The 20,548-nt window shown below is 41.0% G+C and overlaps 1 protein-coding gene across 2 annotated transcripts in view; it reads left to right on the top strand.

Annotated features, from left to right (window-relative positions):
* Pcsk5 (proprotein convertase subtilisin/kexin type 5) overlaps window positions 1-20,548 on the top strand; it is a 427,807-nt gene that overhangs the window by 38,512 nt on the left and 368,747 nt on the right. For both annotated transcript variants that reach the window (XM_036173949.1, XM_036173956.1), the window contains exon 2: window positions 4,539-4,643. In XM_036173949.1, the coding sequence (XP_036029842.1) occupies window positions 4,539-4,643 (105 nt within the window). The remainder of the gene's footprint in view (window positions 1-4,538; window positions 4,644-20,548) is intronic.

Below are 20,548 nucleotides of genomic sequence, written 5' to 3'. Positions count from 1 at the left end.
GAACAGGATGCCTGACACAAGTTCAACTTTTAATAAAGGCGACATCAAACAAAAAATTACAGTGCACCACTACATGGCTCAGTAGTAGAATCAGAACCCCCAAGAGAAGGACAGCATTGCTTACTGCTGCATGGTTTGGTGGCCTGGGTAGAAGCAGCCTTTGTAATGGCCACATAGAACTTAAGGAATGTCTATGCGCTGGAAAAATTGCTGGCATGTGTATGTATGCTATTTCAGCTTTTTTAATTAAAATATACATACATTTTTTTATTCTCTGAGAACTTCATACATGTATACAATGCATTTTGATCATTTTCACCCAGACTCCCTTCCCCCAACTCCTCCCAGATTCCCCGTACTCTCCTTATTCTTCCCAATTTTGTGTGCTGGTTTTTGTTTTTGTTTTTGTTTTGATGTAGGCATGGTTATTAAAATTTTATAGGTGAAATAAGAAAGTCTGAGATACTTTAGCAAGTTTTTAAAGTCAGTTTTGTTATTTTTTTTAATTATATTTGTGTTTTAATTTTACACATCAGCCATGGGTTCCCCTGTCTTCCCCCCTCCCGTCCCCGCCCCCACCTTCCCCCATCCTCTCCCATCTCCTCCAGGGCTACCCAACCAAGGATCAAATTTGTGCTGCCCATATTTTCATGTGTGTGGGGCCATCCACTGGAGATCGACTACACTCTCAAAGAAATTGACTTCCCAGTAACTCCCCACTAAGAGGCGGAGTGTGGGCACGCCTTTCCCCTTCATGCTGGAACTTTGACTTGCTTAATCTTGGGCAGCTCTTGTGCAGGCAACAACAGCTACTGTGAGTTCACTAGTAAAGCTGTTCTTTCATGTCTGTAAGACACTGTTTTGCTCTGGTCCTTCCTGACCTCTGACCCTTAGAATTTTCCTACCCCCTCTTCTGTGATGGTGCCTGAGCTTTGGGAGAATTGGGTATGATATAGATCACCCATTTGTACCTGTGCACTCCATAGATACTTACTCTCTGGACTTGTACCAATTGTGACTTTCTACATCAACCCTTTTACACTTCTCAAAGAAACTTCTTTAGTTCTTTTTTTTTTACATTTTTAATGAGTTTTTAAAATAATAATAAAAAAGCTACCTGCATAAACAATAAAAGGAAGGTCCCTCTTGTTTTTTTAATTTTATTTTAAAAATATTCTCACAACTTTATACTGTACAACTATAAATTCTTCCTTTTTCCTCTTTGCAATAATCAGGCCATATGTAGGCAGGGTGTATACCTTTCTTTATTCTTAACTCACTATATCTTAGACATGAAGCTACTTTTATTTGCATAGAATTAATGACCTCTTGATGGCACCTGGGTGTTTTGAACATTTACAGAGTTTACTCTGAGAGCTGTTCATAGGTGACTATCTGCAAAAGCACCTTTAGAAATAGAGAGGTGGGGTCCAAGGTTAGATGCAGTTTAATCTCTTCAAATCACATCTCATCTTATACTTTTGACCAGTCTGGTATAACCACCCTTGCTGCCTACATACCTACAACAGTAGGTTTTTCCCAGTGAGGTCTGGGAAGTGAAGAGCTAATAACAGCGTAGGCTAGAAGTAATCCTGACAAGGAAAGAGAGATGAAAGATGAATTAGAAGAGGTGAGAGAAGGGAAGCTAATAAGCTTCCAACAATGACTGCATGCCAAGTGGTGACTTGACCAGACACCTCATTTTCTAACATTCATTATTCCATATCAAGCCATAAATACTCTCTTTTCAAAACCTCATGCTTTTGTGCACACACATGTGCCTCAGTGCATATGGGGTGTCAGCAGACAATCCTGGTTTGAGGCTGGTTCTCTTGTATGCTGCTATGTATGCCAAGCTAGCTAACCCAGGAGCTTCTGGGGGTTCTCTTGTCTCTGTAATTCATCTCACTGTGGAGGTGCTTGAATTACAGATGTCTACTACAGCATCTGCCTTTATGTGGGTCCTTGAGATTTGAACTCAGGTCCTCATGCTGTCCTGAGAAGCGTTTTCTGTACTGAACCGTCTCCTCAGTTCCCCCTAAGCTATCTTAGTCTTGAGTACTTTGATGACCAATGTCTGCCCATAGTACCTCCTGTGAACATCTCAGTTTCCCACTGAGAAAACCAACACACAAAGAGGCTAAATGGTTTATCCAAGGTCCAAAAACAACTTAAGTTGAAACAGAGGATCCAGTTTAGTACTCCTAACATACTGGTTTAGACTGGGAGGTCAGTCTATACTTGATTCCTATATCACAGAGTTTCTTTGTAGGGGAGTTGTGATAGTAAGCACACTGACATTTTCCCACTGGTGATCATTCATTCCTTCATTTTGTTTTTGTCTTATGTAGTCCAGGCTCTCCTTGAATTAATTCACCATGTGCCCAAGGCTGACTTGAACTCCTGATCTTCATGTCTGCACTGTGCCTACAGTTCTTCAAGGTTCTTCACCAGGGAACATGTGTTCTTTCCACCAAACTATTTTGTTTACTCAAGGAGAACTTCACTAAGCTATGTGTAATAAAGAGCTTAAGACTTTTGTTTAGAAAATTATGCAGCCACTCTTGAATTCAGCCCTTAAAGCTTCAGCATTTTAACATCTTTTAGGATATCCTTCTGGGTAGGCCCAGAAGCAGGGCTGCGACCTGTTGACTTCTTCCTGCTCCCTTTGCTCAGGACCACTGAGATGGAGGACTAACTGGGACATCCTTGGCTATATATTTTACTTATTTTTTGAGTCATCTGTATAGATCAGGGCATTTTCCACTTGAATAAAAAATGTGAGGCTTTGGGCTTTCTCTAAGTTTTAATGATAGTGTCACAAAGTCCCCACAAGGAGACAATGTCAAAATGACACAGAACATGTGGTGGGAATGTAACAAGGAGACAGACATTAGAAAACAGCCTTTTATGATGAAAAAAGTTAACCTGAGCCAATGACATTTTAATTAAGAAAGACCAAGGTCTACATTGGACCAGCTGGACAACATCATCATGGTGGTCATTCCTTTAGTGCAGAGTCGTGAGCGTCCAGAGAATTACACATTTATTGTATTTGCCTGAAGCAAGGAAAGTGTCACTGTTAAAGAATGGAATATGAGCACTGCAGTGGTCTTAGAAATTAACTAGCCCCAAATCCAATTTTCCAGAAAAGGAAACATGGGCTCAAGAGTACATGCTGTTCAGCTGGGGTGTCAGCTAAAATGAGACACTAGGCAACAAACCCTGCCTCTATGGTTGGGTTCAGTTCTCACAGTGTGTGTGTGTGTGTGTGTGTGTGTGTGTGTGTGTGTGTGTGTGTATGTGTGTGTGTGTGTGTGTACATATAGGTACACAAAGAGGTCAGAATTGACCTCTCTCAGTTGTTCTCCACTTTAAATTTATTTATTATTATTGTTTTATGTGTGACCATATATAGGGGTGAGGAGTGTATGTGTGTCATAGTGGGTGGGTAGATACCAGAGGACAAGTCTGTAGACTTATTTCTTTTCTTTCATCTTTATATGGGTTCTAGGTATCAAATTCCAGTAGTTGAGCTTGCCAGGCCAAGTGCCTTTGGTGAGTCATCTTGTCTATTCATCTCCACCTTATTTGAGACAGGGTCTTTCAGTGTCCTTGGAGCTCACTGATCAGCTAAGACTAACTGACTAGTAGGCCAGCAGGTCTCAGGGATCCTCCTGTCTCTGCATTACCCCCCAAAACAATGGGGTTGCACACACTGGCATGCCCCACTTGTACTTTGGTGCTGGGAATCCAGACTCACATCTTCCTGTTATGTATCAAGCAATTTACCCACCCCTTTTGCTACAAGAATACAGTTGTTGAATGTTTTGTTCATTTGTTTATCGAAGTGGGCTGGGCACATTTGCAGACCTACTGGTTTTAACTGTGAAAGAATGAAAATGAGGAAATGAAATCGTGTTAAGAGACAAGGATAAGATAAAGTAGTTAAACCATTTATCCCCAGAAGCTGCGCTCAAAGAATGTTCTAGAAGTTACCACTCTACTTGAGGGTGCCTACTGTCTCCTGATCTAAGTAGTGCTGCTATCTTTGTGAATGATCAACTGCTTTGTGAATGATCAACTGCTGAAGACATGTTTCAAATTAACTGTATAAATAACCTGTCAGCATCCTTCATTGTCCATTTCTCACAGCAAACAGAATGCAATGTGTTTTTATAACTAGAGAGCTATTTGACTTTTCCCTCTCTCCCACATTTGGATATAGATTGATATAGCATTACTTAAAATGCTGCATATAAATTAAACATTAAACAGGCGATATGGAGAAGCTAACTGCCCCAATAGAATCTTTAGTTCTGCAGTCACTGCCTGAAGGACACTCATATTTCATATCGGATGTCCTTCTTTTGAAAAGTGACCACCAAGGTTCAAGTGACATTTAAGTATATCAGGCAGCTGCATAATTTATGGACCTTTTTGCTTTGTGTTCTTATTTGGATGAAAAACAAGGAAACAGGCTGTCTTCAGACATTCACATGTTCTCCCTCTGCTTTTTCTCCCACCTGTCCCTGCAGATTGGTGCACTGAAGGACTACTATCACTTCTACCATAGCAGGACCATTAAAAGGTCTGTTCTCTCGAGCAGAGGAACCCACAGTTTCATTTCAATGGAACCAAAGGTAAGAGAAAACCAGTTGGATGGGGACCAAGAAGGGATGCTTCTGCATTTTTCATTGGTGATAACATGAGGATCCAGTGACCAAGCATGAGGCTCCTGTTTCTAGATCTGTCACAGTTTCCTTTGGTTCAGTATCTGCTCTCAGGCAACAACACTCAATGGCTTGATTTTTATTGATGTGCCACTGTCATCCGAGGTGTGGAGCAGCTCAGGGGTAGCCATAGACATGAGCTTTTATGTAGAATTGAGAGATGCTGCAGCTTGAGAAGACAAGTCAATTGAATGTGTCTAGAAGAAGAAGAACATGCTGTCTCTCACATGCATGCAGCTTGAGGTCCTGTGAGCTCCATGGGTATGAGAAGACAACTAAGACAGTGACATCAAATTAAATAGCTGTCTTTATTAATTAAGTTGGAGGAAGGGACTGACCTCATAGAATTAACTCTCTCAGACGTTCTAAGTAACGGAGAAGCAGAAGGAGCTGTGCCAATTTACCTTAGGTCCTCTGTGGGTTCATGGTATATAATTCAGTGATTAGGCTATTTTGCTTCTTCCCCTCCATTGTGATTTTGGTTTGCCATAGAGCTCATTCTCAAATAAGTTGGCAAACAAGTACCTACCAGGAAGCATAGCAGCCTCAGCTAGAGGCTCTTGGAAAAAGATGCTCTTATATGAATTCTTGTGCAATCCAGTGTGTGGTTTGGAGTCTTGCCTTCTGCTATGGGCCATGGTTTACTCTGTGTCTTAGTCAAGGTTTTTGTGTCTGTGAAGAGAGACATCATGGCCATAGCAACTCTTATAAAAGAAAACATTTAGTTGGAGCTGGCTTACAGTTTCAGAGGTTTAGTCCATTATCATCATGGTGTGAACCATGGCAGCATGCTTGCAGACATGGTGCTAGAAAAGTAGCTGAGAGTTCTACATCCAGATAGGCTGGCAGCTGTGGTGATATTGTGTTCCCCAATATATTGTGCACCCTAATAAACTTATCCGGGGTCAGAGAACAGAACATCCACTAGATATAGAGGCCAGAAAATGGTGGCACACACACTTTTAATCTTAGCATTCAGGAGGCAGAGATCCCTCTGCATCTCTATGAGTTCAAAGCCACACTGGAAACAGCCAGGCATGGTGACACACACCTTTAATCCTAGGATGTGATAGCAGGAAACAGAAAGGTATATAAGGCGTGAGGACCAAAAACTAGAGCCTGGTTAAGCTTTTAGGGCTTTGAGCAGCAGTTCAGCTGAGATCCATTTTGATAAGGATACAGAGACTTCCAGTTTGAGGAAATGAGATCAGCTGAGGAATTGGCGAGGTCAGGTTAGCTGTAGCTGGTTCTGTTTCTCTGATCTTTCAGTGTTCACCTTAATATCTGGCTCCATGTTTGTTTTTATTAATAAGACCTTTTAAGATTTGTGTTACAGGCATCAGGAAGAGAGAGAGAGTGGCACTGGGCCTGGCTTGATCATTTGAAGCCCCAAAGCCCACCTCCACAGTGACACACTTCCTTCAACACGGCCACACCTACTCCAATATGATCACGCCTCCTAATAGTGCAACTTCCTTTGAGTCTATGGGAACCATTTTTATTAAATAACTACACTCTGTTTAATTTTTCCCTGGAATATTATGGCATAGTATTTATGACAAATTATATCTCAGTAGTTAGAGGAAGCACATGTCTTTCAGGCTTCTCCTTCTGTGTGGCATAGGGTCACTCAGTGGCCTATGGATAATGTATACATATTTATTTGTATTTAGACTATTTTTTCTGGGAAATAATATATTGGGACAGTTTGAATTTGCCATGTTTTAAAAGCAAAGTCACAGGTTTCATCTGTTGAACAACTGTCTTGAACTTTGGCAATTAGTACATTTTTTCTTTTAAGCCTCAGGTGCAAAGTCTACATGAGTTGGAAAAGTTGGTTTGAGAGTTAGGAAGGGAATGTGATGAGACTTTGTCTACCTGAGGAACGATTTACCACATAAGGAGCTCTTCCCATCCTTAATGTTATCTTAGGCATCTTGGTTTTCTTTTTTCTTATCTCTATGCATGAAATAGCTTGCATGTGAGCCAGGAGAAACTTTGGATCCTGGGACATCCAGTACCTGAACACCACCCTCCTCACCTAGTCCAGGGGTGCAAGACTAATTAGGCTAGCCCAGAGGCAGCTGTGCCTTTCTGCTCTTCCTCAATAAAAGGAATACTCAAGAGTAGGGCTACGCCTTAATCTCCACCCTTGCAGTTCTCCTAGTGACTGCCACTCAGATCACCACAAAGATGGGGTTCACTACCCTTTCCATTGTATTTCTGTGGCCCACTGATTCATTGGCTGTTTCTGGAGCCCTCTAGTGTCTCTAGCCCCATGATAGGCTCTGGGATACCTGTTGGTGTCTCCCAGAGCAGCTTTCAGAGACCCTCCAGATAGGATGATGCCTCTCAGGGTTGGGATTTGGGGGAAAAGGAAATAGAAGGTATTGTTTTTCTCCTCCAATCCCCTCAACAAGTTTAGCCTCAATTTGCAATTTTTCTCTCTCTAAAGTTAACAAAACTCACCAACCTTTTGATTTAGAATGGAGGTGTAAAAAGAGCTTTCCAGATTCCCCATGCTTTCCAGTCTCCCTTCTCTTCTTATTTGTCCCTACACAAGTACATTCACACACATACACATGGGCATTTTCAGAAGTGAGTTACAAATACATTCCTTTAGTTCAAACTCCTATAAATCCTGATAGCTTGAAGTCAGGGATCATGATGCCCCCAGATGTTGCTTTATTGTACAGGATTCCTATAGCTATCCTGGGTTTTTTTTTTTTTTTGTTGTTGTTGTTGTTGTTGTTGTTGCTATAACAAAATACTTGAGGCCAAATAATATGAAAAGAAGTTAACTTAGCACATGGTTTTGAAGGCCAAATAAACAGCACAGTATCATCTCTGGTAAGGATTCCCATGACTGTGTTACTGTATTGATGGCATGATGGTGAGAATGTGGAGAGTGTGTATGAGAGATTTTTACATGGCAAGACAGGAAGCCAGTGAGAAAGACAGGCGGGCTCTTTTAAAATAACACTCTCGTGGGACTTACCAACCTCTCCTACAAATCTCTCATCCCTTGAACATCCCATTAGTGACCAGGCTTTCAGTTCATGAACCCTTTGGAACAAACCACACTCAAGCCATAGCACTATGTAAATTTCCATGTACAGTTACACTCTTCATTCTGAGTTAGCCCCATGAGAGTACAGAATGAATGCTTTGGCGTGCCAGTCACTCCTTAAAGTCTGGTGAGTACTTGGCATGCCAGAGTAGAGTCACATCGGTGGGATTGGACCATGGGAACTGGCTTTATGGATGACATTGGCAATGTTAACTTCATGTTACTTTTAACTACCACCTTCCCAAGAAAGAGAAAATAGCAGGTTGAATTGCAGGGGTCACGCACATCAAGTAGACTGGCTAAATTGCATGGCTACTTATGACTTTACTTAGAGGGTTCCAAAGAAGGAAAGCCAAAACAGCAACCTGGTGAGAATAAACCTCTCGATTCTAAGAAAGTCGTGTGGTCAGCTGGGGCACATGAGCCTTGAGAGCAAGAATAGCCTTGATTCCCCGCAGTCAACATTCCGTTGTGATTATCATTGTAAATGACAGGGATTCACAGACTTCTAAGAGGAGAGCACTAGGATAATCATAACACAGCTGGACAGGAAGGGCTGGCACATTTGATGGCAGAGGGACAGTAAGTCTTGCATCCTTCTGTGTCTCTGTGTGTGTACTAATGTGTGTGTGTGTTATACACACATGTATGAAGGCATGCTTAACTCTGCTTGGGTGTGTAGAATCCAAAGGCCAAAGTAGAGTGTCTTCCTCTCTTACTTTCTTCTTTAGTTTTTGAGATAGTATCTTATTGAATCCAGAGCTTGCTTTATTTTGGCTAGACTTCCTGGCCGTGTCTTCATGACTTCACATGATTCCCTAAGCCATTATGCTTTTTTTTTTTTTTTTTTTTTTTGTGTGTGTGTGTGTGTGTGTGTGTGTGTGTGATCAAGCTTTCTCCAGAGAACCAAAATCTTCTAAAACAATAGGCTACTCCCACTCTTAGAGCTTTCTTTTTAAATGTTTAATTTTTAAATTATGTGTATATGTATTTGTCTAGGGGTCTGTGCAGGTGCCCACAGAGTGCAGAGAGGGTGTTGGATACCCTGAAGCTGATGTTACAGGTAGTTGTGAGCTACCCTACGTGAGTACTGGGAACCAAATTAGGTCCTCTGCAAGTGGTGTACCAGCGCTTAAATGTACAACCAGCCCTTCTGAGAGTTTACTAATTGATCTGTGTAGCCATCTTTGCTAGCCACAGTTCAAAGTTATGAGGACCTGCATTCAGATCTCTGGTACCTGAATAAAAACCAAGTATAGTGTCTGAAACCGCAGACCTGGGATGGCTAGAGATAGCTGAACCCAGGGGCTCTCTGGCCAACAAGTCTGGTCAAAACAGTGAGCTCTGGGGTCAAGGAGCGACTATCTCAAAAACGAAGGTAGAGAGTAGTGGAGTGTTACAGGGGGCACCATCTGCAGGGCATGGTGTAGCAGTGCCACACTTGTCCTGTCATCCGGGCACATCTAGACTGGAACGAGTGAGCAGGGAAGATAAATTTCTTTCATTTTTCTTTTCCTTATCAAGAAACAGAAAAACTTAAGTCACCAGTTTTTGATTAGAGAAGTAGGGCTTACTGAGTTACAGAAAAACAAGAACAAAAAACCCAAAAAACCTCAACCATCCAAGTATAAACTGCCCTTAAGTTAGCTACTCATACTCTGTGTATGACTAATTGCACGAGAACAGCTTTCTTTCTTCATATTAGATCTTATCTGGAAGGTTCTGCCTCTCTATCTTTTGTGTTTTCTTTTTCTGGTTCCTTTCTCATCTTTAGATCTCTTATAGGTTGGATTTTATCTGAATTCAGGACGGAAAGAGTCTGTACTACAGACTAGGGTGAGAAGAAGGAGCTCTTTCTTCCCGAGTCATGCGGCAATGCCTCCCTCATCACATGTATGGATGCATGTCTCATGAAGGACCGTTCAGAAATAGTCATCTTGCTTTCATGCTTATCTCTTTCCTGTGCGATCCTGGCACACCTTCCACTGCTCCCCTTAAGAGAGTGTTTCCAGATCTGTTGGAGTGTGATAACCAAGTGCATATGAAATAAGGCAAAATGCTTCTGTGCTTAAAGATGTTAGGTTTAATCTGCTTACTTTCATTTCTACGCACTGGACCTGCTTTTGCCTTCCTGAATCATGCAGAGTGGTACGTCAGTAGTGATGCAACAACTCCATGAATATGTGAACCCTTGGCTTATTCTGCGGCAGAAAAAAAAAAATTATCTCCAGGTCAGTGTGGCCCAGGCTTAAGTTCAAGGCTTGAAGTCATAGGCATACTGCCCCGTTTGCCACATTTGTACATGAGCCATTTCCTCTGATAAGAACTAAGCACTCAAGCATTGTCTGACAGTGAGGGTGCCGGAAGATGGGAGGCAGAAGAGACAAACGATAAACCAGTGGAAGAAGGAAAATTTAAGTTCCGTTGTGTTCCAGTTTGCTGCCTTTTCTCCTGATTTGGGTTTCAGATGTGTGTCCTCCTTTTTTATTTTTATGTTTTGCTTCAAGATTGACAGCTGTATATCTCTACACATTATGGAAAAATTGCACACATCAACTTTGTATCTGCCAATTCCCATTTCGCCATAGATTCATTTTATAATTCCAGGAAACACTTTCACTGTCAGTTGGTCTTTATGTGACCCATGGAGGCCACCAGCACATCAGTTAGCTCTATTCTCGACCTGGAAAGAATCCCCCAATAGATCAAATGCATGCAATAAGCTGTCCTCATACTTGATCTACCAGGGGACTTTGAAGATAAAGAACCTGCAGGGAGTAGTAAGTATACCCACACACCCGGGGTCAGCCACAGAAACTGCAGTGGTTTTTGTTTTGTTTTTATCAGAAGTGAATTTTCCATCTTGGCTGGTGCATCTTAAACAAGTAGTCTTACTCTGAGTTCCAGTGCCTGCTGTACAGGCCCCCCTCTCTCTCTTTCTCTCTCTCTTTGTGTGTGTGTGTGTGTGTGTGTGTGTGTGTGTGTGTGTGTGTGTGTGTATGTGAGACCAGTGTTCTACTTTCTATTTTAAATGTGATAATGACATAATAGTTTGACTTTTTTTCTGTAGACCGATTTTATGAGTCTCAGAACATTACCTAGATTTGTGCTCACTCAGCTCTGGAGTGATTTGGGATGTGCTGTACTTAGTGGCTTTGGCCTCGTATTTCCACAAGGCCCGAGTGGCTGTGCTGTCTTGGGATAGGGACCCGAGGCTTTGTGTTGTTTCACAGTCTCCTATAACCATCACTCTGCACCAGTGAATGAAAGTGTTACTAAATCCCTTCAGAATGCTTGGATCTGTCATTGAGCAAAGAGGTTATGTATGAGTGGTCTGAGGCCAGAGAGGATTTGAAGAGTTATCTCTTGTTTGAGGCTTTGTGCTGTACACCCATTTTACCAGTTATGAAATGTAATCATGCTAGGAACTCCTGTCTTTAGCTTTTGAAAACATTTTGGAGTCTTTGAAACGGCACATTCTCCTGAGTGGAGCAAGGCAGCCATACGTTTGTGCCGCCTGATGCATGTGTGGTAAGGTAAGAGCCAGCAGAGTGATCGGGACGGAGTGTGGTGGGTGCGGAGTTCATGGTGTTCCCCACCTCCCTCCTTCCTGTCTTGCTCCCTCCCTTCCTGTCTTGCTTCCAGGTTCCCCAGATGTCTTGACAGACAGAACACAGAGGGTCAAATTGTGCATTTTGTGGATAGTTGATGGGGAAGTTGAGCTCACAGCCAGAATCCCTGATAGGCAGGAATGAATTAAAAAAGATTGCTCAGCCATTTTGGCAAGGCTGCTAATATTTATAAAAGGGTGCTTGGGGATAGAGATTTCGTTTGAAAGGTCATAAATTCAATGCTTACAATATGAATGCAGGTGACAAGATGTGAGAAGGCCTGGAAGCAAAGCTCTGGTCACACAGCTGAATTAGAACCACTCTTGCACTTGGGAAGGAACCGCTGTGCAGCTGCAGCTGGGTACACTCACCCTGGCTGCCAGGCCAAAAGCACATGTAATTCCCCTTTAATAGCATTTCCCTCAATTAAATGTGGACAAGACATTCAAAATTATTAACTGTTCCTATGAGCCAAAGAGAGCAGATTGGAGGGTTGTCTTGACCTGTAACACCGCAGCTTAGGATTCATGGGAAAAAGCACAAATGATGGTTCCTGGCCTTTTTGTGGTTGCTTGGTTCTGACTCTCCCATAGTGGGACTCAAATGTGGTTCCCCTCTGTATCTTCAGGCTTCAACTGAAATTACTTAGAGTTCTGGAGATCAAACCCAGGGCCATGCCCAGGCTAAACAGACATCCTTGCATTGAGGTGTGTTTGCGGAACTACTGTCTAATAGGAGTGTGTAGACAGTTAGCAGGTCACTTGGGGCCCCTAGCTGAAAGAGGTGGGCAACTCCTCACTGTTTCTTCCAGCCTTCTACTGGCTTTGCCTTCAGACTTCTTAGTAACCTGGAAGAATGCTTAACAGATGTGGAGTGGATAGATAATTCAAAAGCATAAAGATGAAAAGGAAAAGAAGTGATGGCTATTAAGAATAAGACAGATTCAGTGAGGAAAAGTTGCACAATCTCCTCAGCTCTGTCAAGGAAAGTAACTAGCTGTAAAACCTGGGTTTTTTTTTTCCATAGTGAATAAAATATTTCTAAGATGTTAAAAACATCATGTTTTTAAAGCAAGATCTCACTATGTACACCTGGCTGGGCTGGAGGGTCACAAACCATCTTAAAAAACCCAAACCATCTTAAAAGGTCTAAAAACATAAATAAGCATTAGCTCTAAAGGGTAGAATAATAAAACTCTGACATTTTTTTTATCGGGATTAAGAAAAGAATTTTGATTATAACTGTTTTGTTGAAATCTTAGACAAATCATAAAAGCAGAAATAAGCAATATGGGGTATGCATGGATACAGCCCAGCAAAGCCCCATATCACTTCACACCCAGAGCCATTCCAATTGTCTGGCCATGGAGAGAAACTACTCCAATCATGTATTTACCACTGTGTAGTAAGTGCGTTTGAATTTTGTTTCTGTGCAGAGATTTCTCAAAGGTCAACCAATCCCTACAGTACAAAAAGAGACAGTGGGACAGGGCAAAAAGAACCTTTGAATTTTCATCCTATCTTTGAAGGGTGAGTTCTTAGCTTGTATCAAATTCTCATGTTTGAAGTGCCAGCATTGCTCGGCATGTCCTTAAGTCCATGGTCGCATAGAATAGCATGAGTTCTACATGTAAGAAAAGATAAAAATGTAGGTTAAATCCTTACAGCAAAATACTAAATGATGATATGTCTGTACATATGATAGTGAAAAAAATCTATGAGAACATTTGCAAAGTTTACAAATAATCTGCAAAGTAATTTGAGATATATTCTGATAGATTGTCTGTTTATGACTATAGTTATGTATAGAATATAGCTGAAAATATAAATAAAATAACTTTCATCTTCTCACACTCTATATGTTTTCTTTAAAAAAAAAATCCCCTGCCTTTCACATGACACCATGTCCCATCATTTGCTCCTTTTTGAGATTCGCCAGATGTTCTGTGACTGTATTCCTTAACATTCTTCTTTCTTTCTGTTCTTCACTAACAAGAACTCTCTGGAAGGTTCCATGAGAAGAAAGAAGGAAAAAAGAGACAGTGAGAAAGGACTGCTCAATTTCGGACTTGGACGGGTGTCATTGACAAGGAAGGAAAAGGTTGGGCCTAACGCAATAGTTAGAATTTGTTGATGGGTCTTAGTGCTGATTTGCTTCATCGTTCTCACGTGAACTTTGGAGAGGCCAGGGTTCAGTCAGCACTGTTTTCTCTCATTTTTATGCTGAGATTGTCAGTTAACTTTAAATAATACATTCACTGAACATCTTTATTCAAGTGACTAATAACTATCAAAAGCATAAAATGGCATGTACAGAACTGTACATTTTTATCTATCACTATGGCCCACAAATTTTTTCCTTCCTTGTAACTGGTACATGATCAATGTAGTTACCAAGGACAACAGTAGAGCAATCATTCTTGAGTGTTTTTTGAATCATTCAGTGACGTGCTTTGCTGTGCCAGCACACTTTATCTTGGAGCTGTGACTCTGTGTGCCTTCCTCCTCTGTACTGACACTGGTGTATTTCATCCCACACCGTCCTTGGCCTGGTTCACCACCATCACCTCGGCTTCTGCTTTTGATTGTCCACAGTCATTCTCAGGCAGTCCACTGCCAAAGATATAACTGTGATTGAACTTTCCAGTGACTTTCCATTGACCTTCAAATAAAATCCCACTTCTTAAAAATCACCCTCTAAGGCTGCTGTGTCCAGTTTTTTTTCCTGATCCTTTAAACTTTCTTTGTGCTCATCACACTAAACCTCATCTTTCTCTATCACTTCCCATCTTTCAGTACTTAAAACTCTTTCCTCTGTTCTCCATGCCTAATGCATGTTTTCATTGGTTTTTGCATGGTGTGTGACTCTTCCTTCTTCTTCTTCTTCTTCTTCTTCTTCTTCTTCTTCTTCTTCTTCTTCTTCTTCTTCTTCTTCTTCTCCTCCTCCTCCTCCTCCTCCTCCTCCTCCTTCTCCTCCTTCTCCTCCTCCTCTTTCACCCCCTCCTCCTCCCTTGTCCCTCTTTTGTTTTATTTTGTTTATTGAGACAGTGTCTCACTATGGAGCCTTGGTGGGCCTGGAGCTTACTATGTAGACCATGCTAGCCTTGAATTCATAGAGATCGACATTCCTCTGCCTCCCCAGTTCTGGGATTAAAGGCAGGTGTCACCACACCTAGAACTAATAGAAGGTGTCTCTTGTATTCCAGGCTGGCCTCCTTGTACTCTATGTAGAGAGGGATGATCTTGAACTCCTAATCTTTCTGTCTCTCCCTCACAAGTGCTGTGATTCCAGGCATATGTCACCACACTCAAGTTCTCATTCTTCATGTTCAAAGTATATTTTATTTCCTTTGGATGATTTTCCTCATAAACATTGTTAAAGTAGATCCTTAATCTCACTCTCTGGCTTCAGCATGTTAATGTCTTTTGTATGTCTACCTAGATATAAAACTATATTGTAGCTGAAGTGTTCCTAGTTCTGCCCAGCTCCCACTGCCCTGTGGATGCTTGGACCCAAGTAAACACACAGAGGCGTATATTAATTAAAATTACTTGGCCAATAGCTCAGGCCTACCACTGACTGGCTCTTACATTTAAACTGTTAGAAAGGAATGGAGTCTGGCTACATTCTAGAAGTCTGCATTCTGCTCTCCACTTTACTACCATCTTAGAATGCTATTAGCATGTCACTTCTCATTGGTATTTCACTTGTAAAATTAAGGAGTAGATGAGCTATTTCCTAATGTTCATTTCAAACCATTAATTACCATCTTGAGTGGGTATCATTTGTGATTTTTCTATCAGTCCACGTTGCCATTGGATGTGTGTTTTTCATATTTCCTCTTCTACCTCATTTCTGAACATCCTTCATCTACATTTCTCCATATTTTTTAGAATATTTGTTATCATATTCAACTCCATGTGTAGATATGCTTGTCTAGATGAGCTGATTTTAATTTAGACTGGAGATTAACCCATTGAGTTTGAAGATGGAGATAGACTCTAGAGACAATCTTCACCTATCAGCTGTGTACTTTTTACAGAGCAGCAAGCCCTGCAGCTTGTCATCATCTGCAGTGATACAAGAGTATGCTAATGATGCAGTAATTAGTGATGTTCCTGGAGTTCTTGAGGCGTGCAGTAAAGAATGGTAAGATACCACATGAGTCTTAATTTCTTGGTATAGAAACCCAAGCTGATAACTAATTTCTGGCTTCTTGCCTGGACTTTCTATAGACAATGATGAGCTCTTTGTGGCAGAGACTAGGGGAAGCCCTGCATATAGTCCAATGCCTTGTATATCATCAACTTTCCAGAATGGCCAAGGAGAAAGCAAAAGTGACAAATGGTTGGTTGACTCTGGGTCTGCTCTCTTGTTCCTGGGAGACTTTGGAGAGAGATTCGTGTAATGTGTTTTTGGGGAAATTTGAATATTTTCTAGAAGTCACCAACAATTGAACACATTTTAAAGACATCTGACCACAGTAATTACAAATTAGAAATATATTAGAAGGTGGTGGCTGAGTCAACAGAGGGACTAGAAGAGGCCAGAATAAAAATAATACAAAAACAAGGGTGTATATGGTGGATGAGAATTATTATTGGCTATGTGATTCTCTGGGTAGTCCACTGGCAAAGCTGAGCAAACATCTTCATCCATGAGTTCTGAAACCCAGTCTGCCATTCTCAGGTAAGAAATTAGACTGTGTCCTCAGGCCAAACCCTTAAGTCTCCAGATAAAAGGCAGATCTTGTTCTAGAGATAAAATATTCTAGTTATGTCACCTAAGATGTGGCATGCTTTTCAGACTTACTCCCTGGACTAGTGGAGATGAGGAGATAATCTTCAACTCATGTATCATGGCTTGGAAAGGATTGAGAAGGAGTCTCCTTGAGGGACTTTTTTTAACATCAGGAAAGCTACAGTCTTCTGGGAGCAAGAGAACAGACCTAGAGTCAACCAACCATTTGTCTTTCTCTTTCCCCACTTCGCCATTTTGGAAAATTTATGATATATAAGGCATTGGGCTATTCCGTGGCTGAAGTGAGGGCTTCACCTAGTCTCTTCTCACACTGAGCTCATCTTGGCTACAGAAGTTCAGGTAGGATGCCAGAAACAGCTCCTCAACATTAGTCTGCACCCTATACAAAACTGCTACACTTAGAAGCTACAATTTGAAAACACCAAATAATGTACATTTAGAAAGCTTCCAAGTAAAATAACTCCAAGTTTATATCTACCAAAGACAATAACATTTTTTTTTTTAGTTGGGTCTATCTCAAATATAACACAGAACATACTTTTGCTAAAGTATTTGTCATTTATCTTAAATTCAACTTTAACTCAGCACCTTGCATTATTATTTGGTAAATACAGCAACCTCAATTTACACCTAAATCATTTGAAGATTAAAGGTAAGGAAAAATAGACCAAATACTGAGAAACACAGCTGACAATAAGGACTCTCCAAATCTCAGTATCCATGACAACAGTAAGTCAGTAGATGTCTCTTATTCCTCTCTCAGGAAATGTGCCTTGAAAACATCATTACTATAAAGGAACATGATGGAATAACCATAATTATTTTCCCATGTATTCTATGATGGGGCCTTTAGATTGGTTTTTTTCTTCGAAAAGTACCCATAATACAGCAATCAAGTCCCCTCTGACAGCGACTTCTTTCTGTTTTGTTTAGTAGAAAGAAAAATACTTTGTAAAGCCTTTCCCCAAAACTATTATTCTCCACATTTGATCTTTAGGTTTCTGTGTCTCTGTGTGTGTGTGTGTGTGGTGGTGGTGGGGTTGTAGATTTTAGAAAGCACAAAAGTAACCCTGTTGTCACACAATCCCTTCAGAGGAGGACGTTCAGGTTCCATAGACCTGAGTCCAAGGAGGCAGCTAGCACTAACTAATAGGATCTGGGTCAGGAGTCTGGTCTGGCATCAAGCCTGTGATTGCTGAATTGCCCTGAGAGGGCAAAGGCACCTATGAACAGCAAGATGTGGGCATAACAAGATGAGTCACCAGTGCATAGAGCTGGATGCTCTTAGGTTCATGTTTGTACAGCTTAGATTTTAGGGAACATTGGATTACATAATTGGAAATGAAAGTTAGCAATACCTTTACCCTAGTAGCTAGTTTTGGGACCTGGATGGTGAGTTAATTCAATGACAGAACCACCAGCATTCTGAACAAGTTAATTTTCTCTAATAATGAGTGGGTAAGCAGAGCTCAAGTTTAGGGTCATGTCTGAATGAGATCCACAGTTGAACAAGTACTATATGTATTAGCGAACCTATAAAGAAAAATGCTTCCCTAGTGCTGTTCTAAAGATGAATACAGGGTCTACACAGAGGAAGAAATAGGCATTGATAATATTAGTCCATTTCACTAGCATGCATGGTCACTAACTACAGCTCAACTTCTGCTTTTACATGTTTCCTTTTGATGCAGAATTTACATTGTTGGCGATTTACACTCAAGTGTGTATAGTCACTCAGCGCTTGGAGAAAGCTTTACATTCCTGACAAATACAGACATTAAACATCCCTTCAGGTCCCTGCCTACTTAGTTGTTTTGATACAGAGCCAGTCTCTGTCTGAACTTTTTGTTCACTATTTGGTAGTGAATGTGAGAGTGGCTTATTTTTCTTTTAGTGTTTTAGTTCATTTGTATTCAATAAAATTTACTTTGATATGGTTGTATTGAAATTTGATGAGTGATTTCAGTTGTGTGATGGCCACTACATGATGCCCCATTTCCTCAGATGAATATTTGCTTCTCCTCAGTCTTCTTTACCAACACCACTAGGTGACTCTAATTTGTGTGCTATCCCTGTAGTTGTCCATTTTATGAAGGGCAGATGGAGGGAACCTTACAGTCTGGAGTCTTCTCAGTCTGGGCTCTTGCATTTGGTGTATCGGGTCTGAGATTTCATCCAGGAGATTATATATCCCAAGTCTGTTCATGTTTTTCTTGTTCTGCTGAGTAGTGGTAAGTAATGGATGTACCACAGCTTGACAATCCTTTCACAAGTTGAAAGACATGTTTTGGTGATTATGAATGTAGCAGCTATAACCTGAACATCATTAGTTCCTAAATCTGCTATTACATGGATTTGCACCATCTAGCTTTTGCTGTTTATTTATAAATTCTCAAATCTATTACCACATACAAGTGGTGGCTAGGAGAACAAATTCTATGATTTATAGAAAACCATGCTACTGTCTGTCTCTCTCACTGTGAAATTTGCAGCTTATAAACAGGTTGATAATCTGTGTTACATTTTTTCTATTTTGACTTGGGAACCTGAAAAATATCATTAACTGCTATGATTTCATCATCTAAAATATTTTGATCATGGAGGACTTTTTTCCCCCAACTTGGCTCAGAGCCTACATTTTTCTTTTATTTTTGTACATTTAATTATTTGTGTGTGTATGTTTTATTGTGGGCATGTGGAGGCCAAAGGACAACCTGTGGGAGTTGGCTTCTTCTTTCCATAATGTTCTTGGGGACTGAACTCAGGTTGTCAGGCTTGGCAGCAAGTGCCTTTACCCATTAAGCTATCTTGCTGGCCCAAAGAGCCCACAGTTTTCTTTTCTGGGCAAGACAAATATTTTAAATTTCTAGTCTCATCTTAGCCAAAAGTAAGCATGATCTGTCCTTGTCCTCTAAGTACTAAGATTTGATGGTAAGGAAAAAAATGCAATTAGGCAAAAGAGTGTTGAGATAGGGGAGGGTGGAAGAAACAGCAACCACCAATAAATATTTTATGGTGTTGCAATGTGCCCATGGTTACACCAGATCAAATAGCTTAGCCATAAGTCTGGTTGGTGCAGGCTTTAGTTGAAAGGCAGAGCAGGGTTGACTTTCATTATCAGATTGTGGTTTTGCTTTGGCTGGAAAACCATTGGCAAGTGCAAAAGGCCATTGCCGGGTGTCTTCTGGGCAGAGATTTGTCTCTTGCTTTTTGTATTTCTACGGAAGCAGACAGTGTGATAGTTTTCTTTATTCTTTACACTCATGCCTCTGTGTGTGCATCCTCCACCCTGCCCCCTGTATGTACTTGCCTGTCATATATATTTACACCAGGGTTGAAGGTAGTAGTCTCCTTGTTCTATTCATTTACTCTGTTATCCCACAGAAAGATGTTAAGTATTTATCAAGTACTTTTGATCTTGTAATCCAAAATAATCAGACTTTGGTAAAAAGAAAGAAAGGTGGGTATGTGGTTTTAACACAAAATGAGTAAAGAATGGAGCTCCAGTTTTAGTGTGTGGTGTCAATGAGTTCCCCAAATCGTCCCTCTCCTCTTTATTTCTGAAAGCAGACATTGCCACTTTAAGCTAATGATCAAGAATGAGGAGGTGCTTAGAGAAAATTTGCATTTAGCATTTGTACAGGATGGTGTTGTAGTGATAAACTTCATGTAAATGGATACCATGGGACTTCTGAATATGTTAATAAGCGGTACTATACATGTGATTAACCAGTTCATAGAAACATAGAAAGCCAAGCATGCAAATATGCCAGGCATTTCCTGGTAGAAAAAGGCCTGTTTCTTCCCCATGTAGGCCCTGTACTCATCTTAGAGCAGCACCAGGGCAACAGTTTTCTTTATAGGTATGCTGATGTTCACATTAGTTCATCAGTCACTTTAACTCTTCAGTAGCATCAATAATCTATCTTTGTGTTTGTAAGCTTCCACACTGCTTATGGATTTACAAGCACCCAAGTTGGTGAATGAGTATCCTGGGAGGGAGAGGAAGTACATCCCTGGAGCTCCCTCGCCCTCATTTCCCGCACTGTGGACACTGATGAAGAGCCTAGAAATACACAGAGGTACTTTATCCTTGTTATGGTGATAGCTTGGTACATAGCTATTGAGTTACAGTGCTGTGGCTTCTTTCAAGATCAAATTTGCTCATAATTGCAACTGTTACAATGACAATTTATTCGACTTGAAATGTGTGGCTCTCCAGAATGCCACTCCTAATGGAGAGAAATGGGAGTCTGGCTGCATGGATCAAGTCACTTTAGACTTCACACACAGGAAAGAAATGTGAGCATGTTTCACAGAAGCCTCCGCCAGACAACCAGTCAGTACCCAGGGGTCATGGTCTCAAGAGTGGT

Source organism: Onychomys torridus, chromosome 1, assembly GCF_903995425.1.
Source record: "Onychomys torridus chromosome 1, mOncTor1.1, whole genome shotgun sequence".
Classification (NCBI taxonomy): Eukaryota; Metazoa; Chordata; class Mammalia; order Rodentia; family Cricetidae; genus Onychomys; species Onychomys torridus.
The sequence above is the reverse complement of the archived record's forward strand: the minus strand, read 5'-3'. Positions and strand labels throughout refer to the sequence as shown.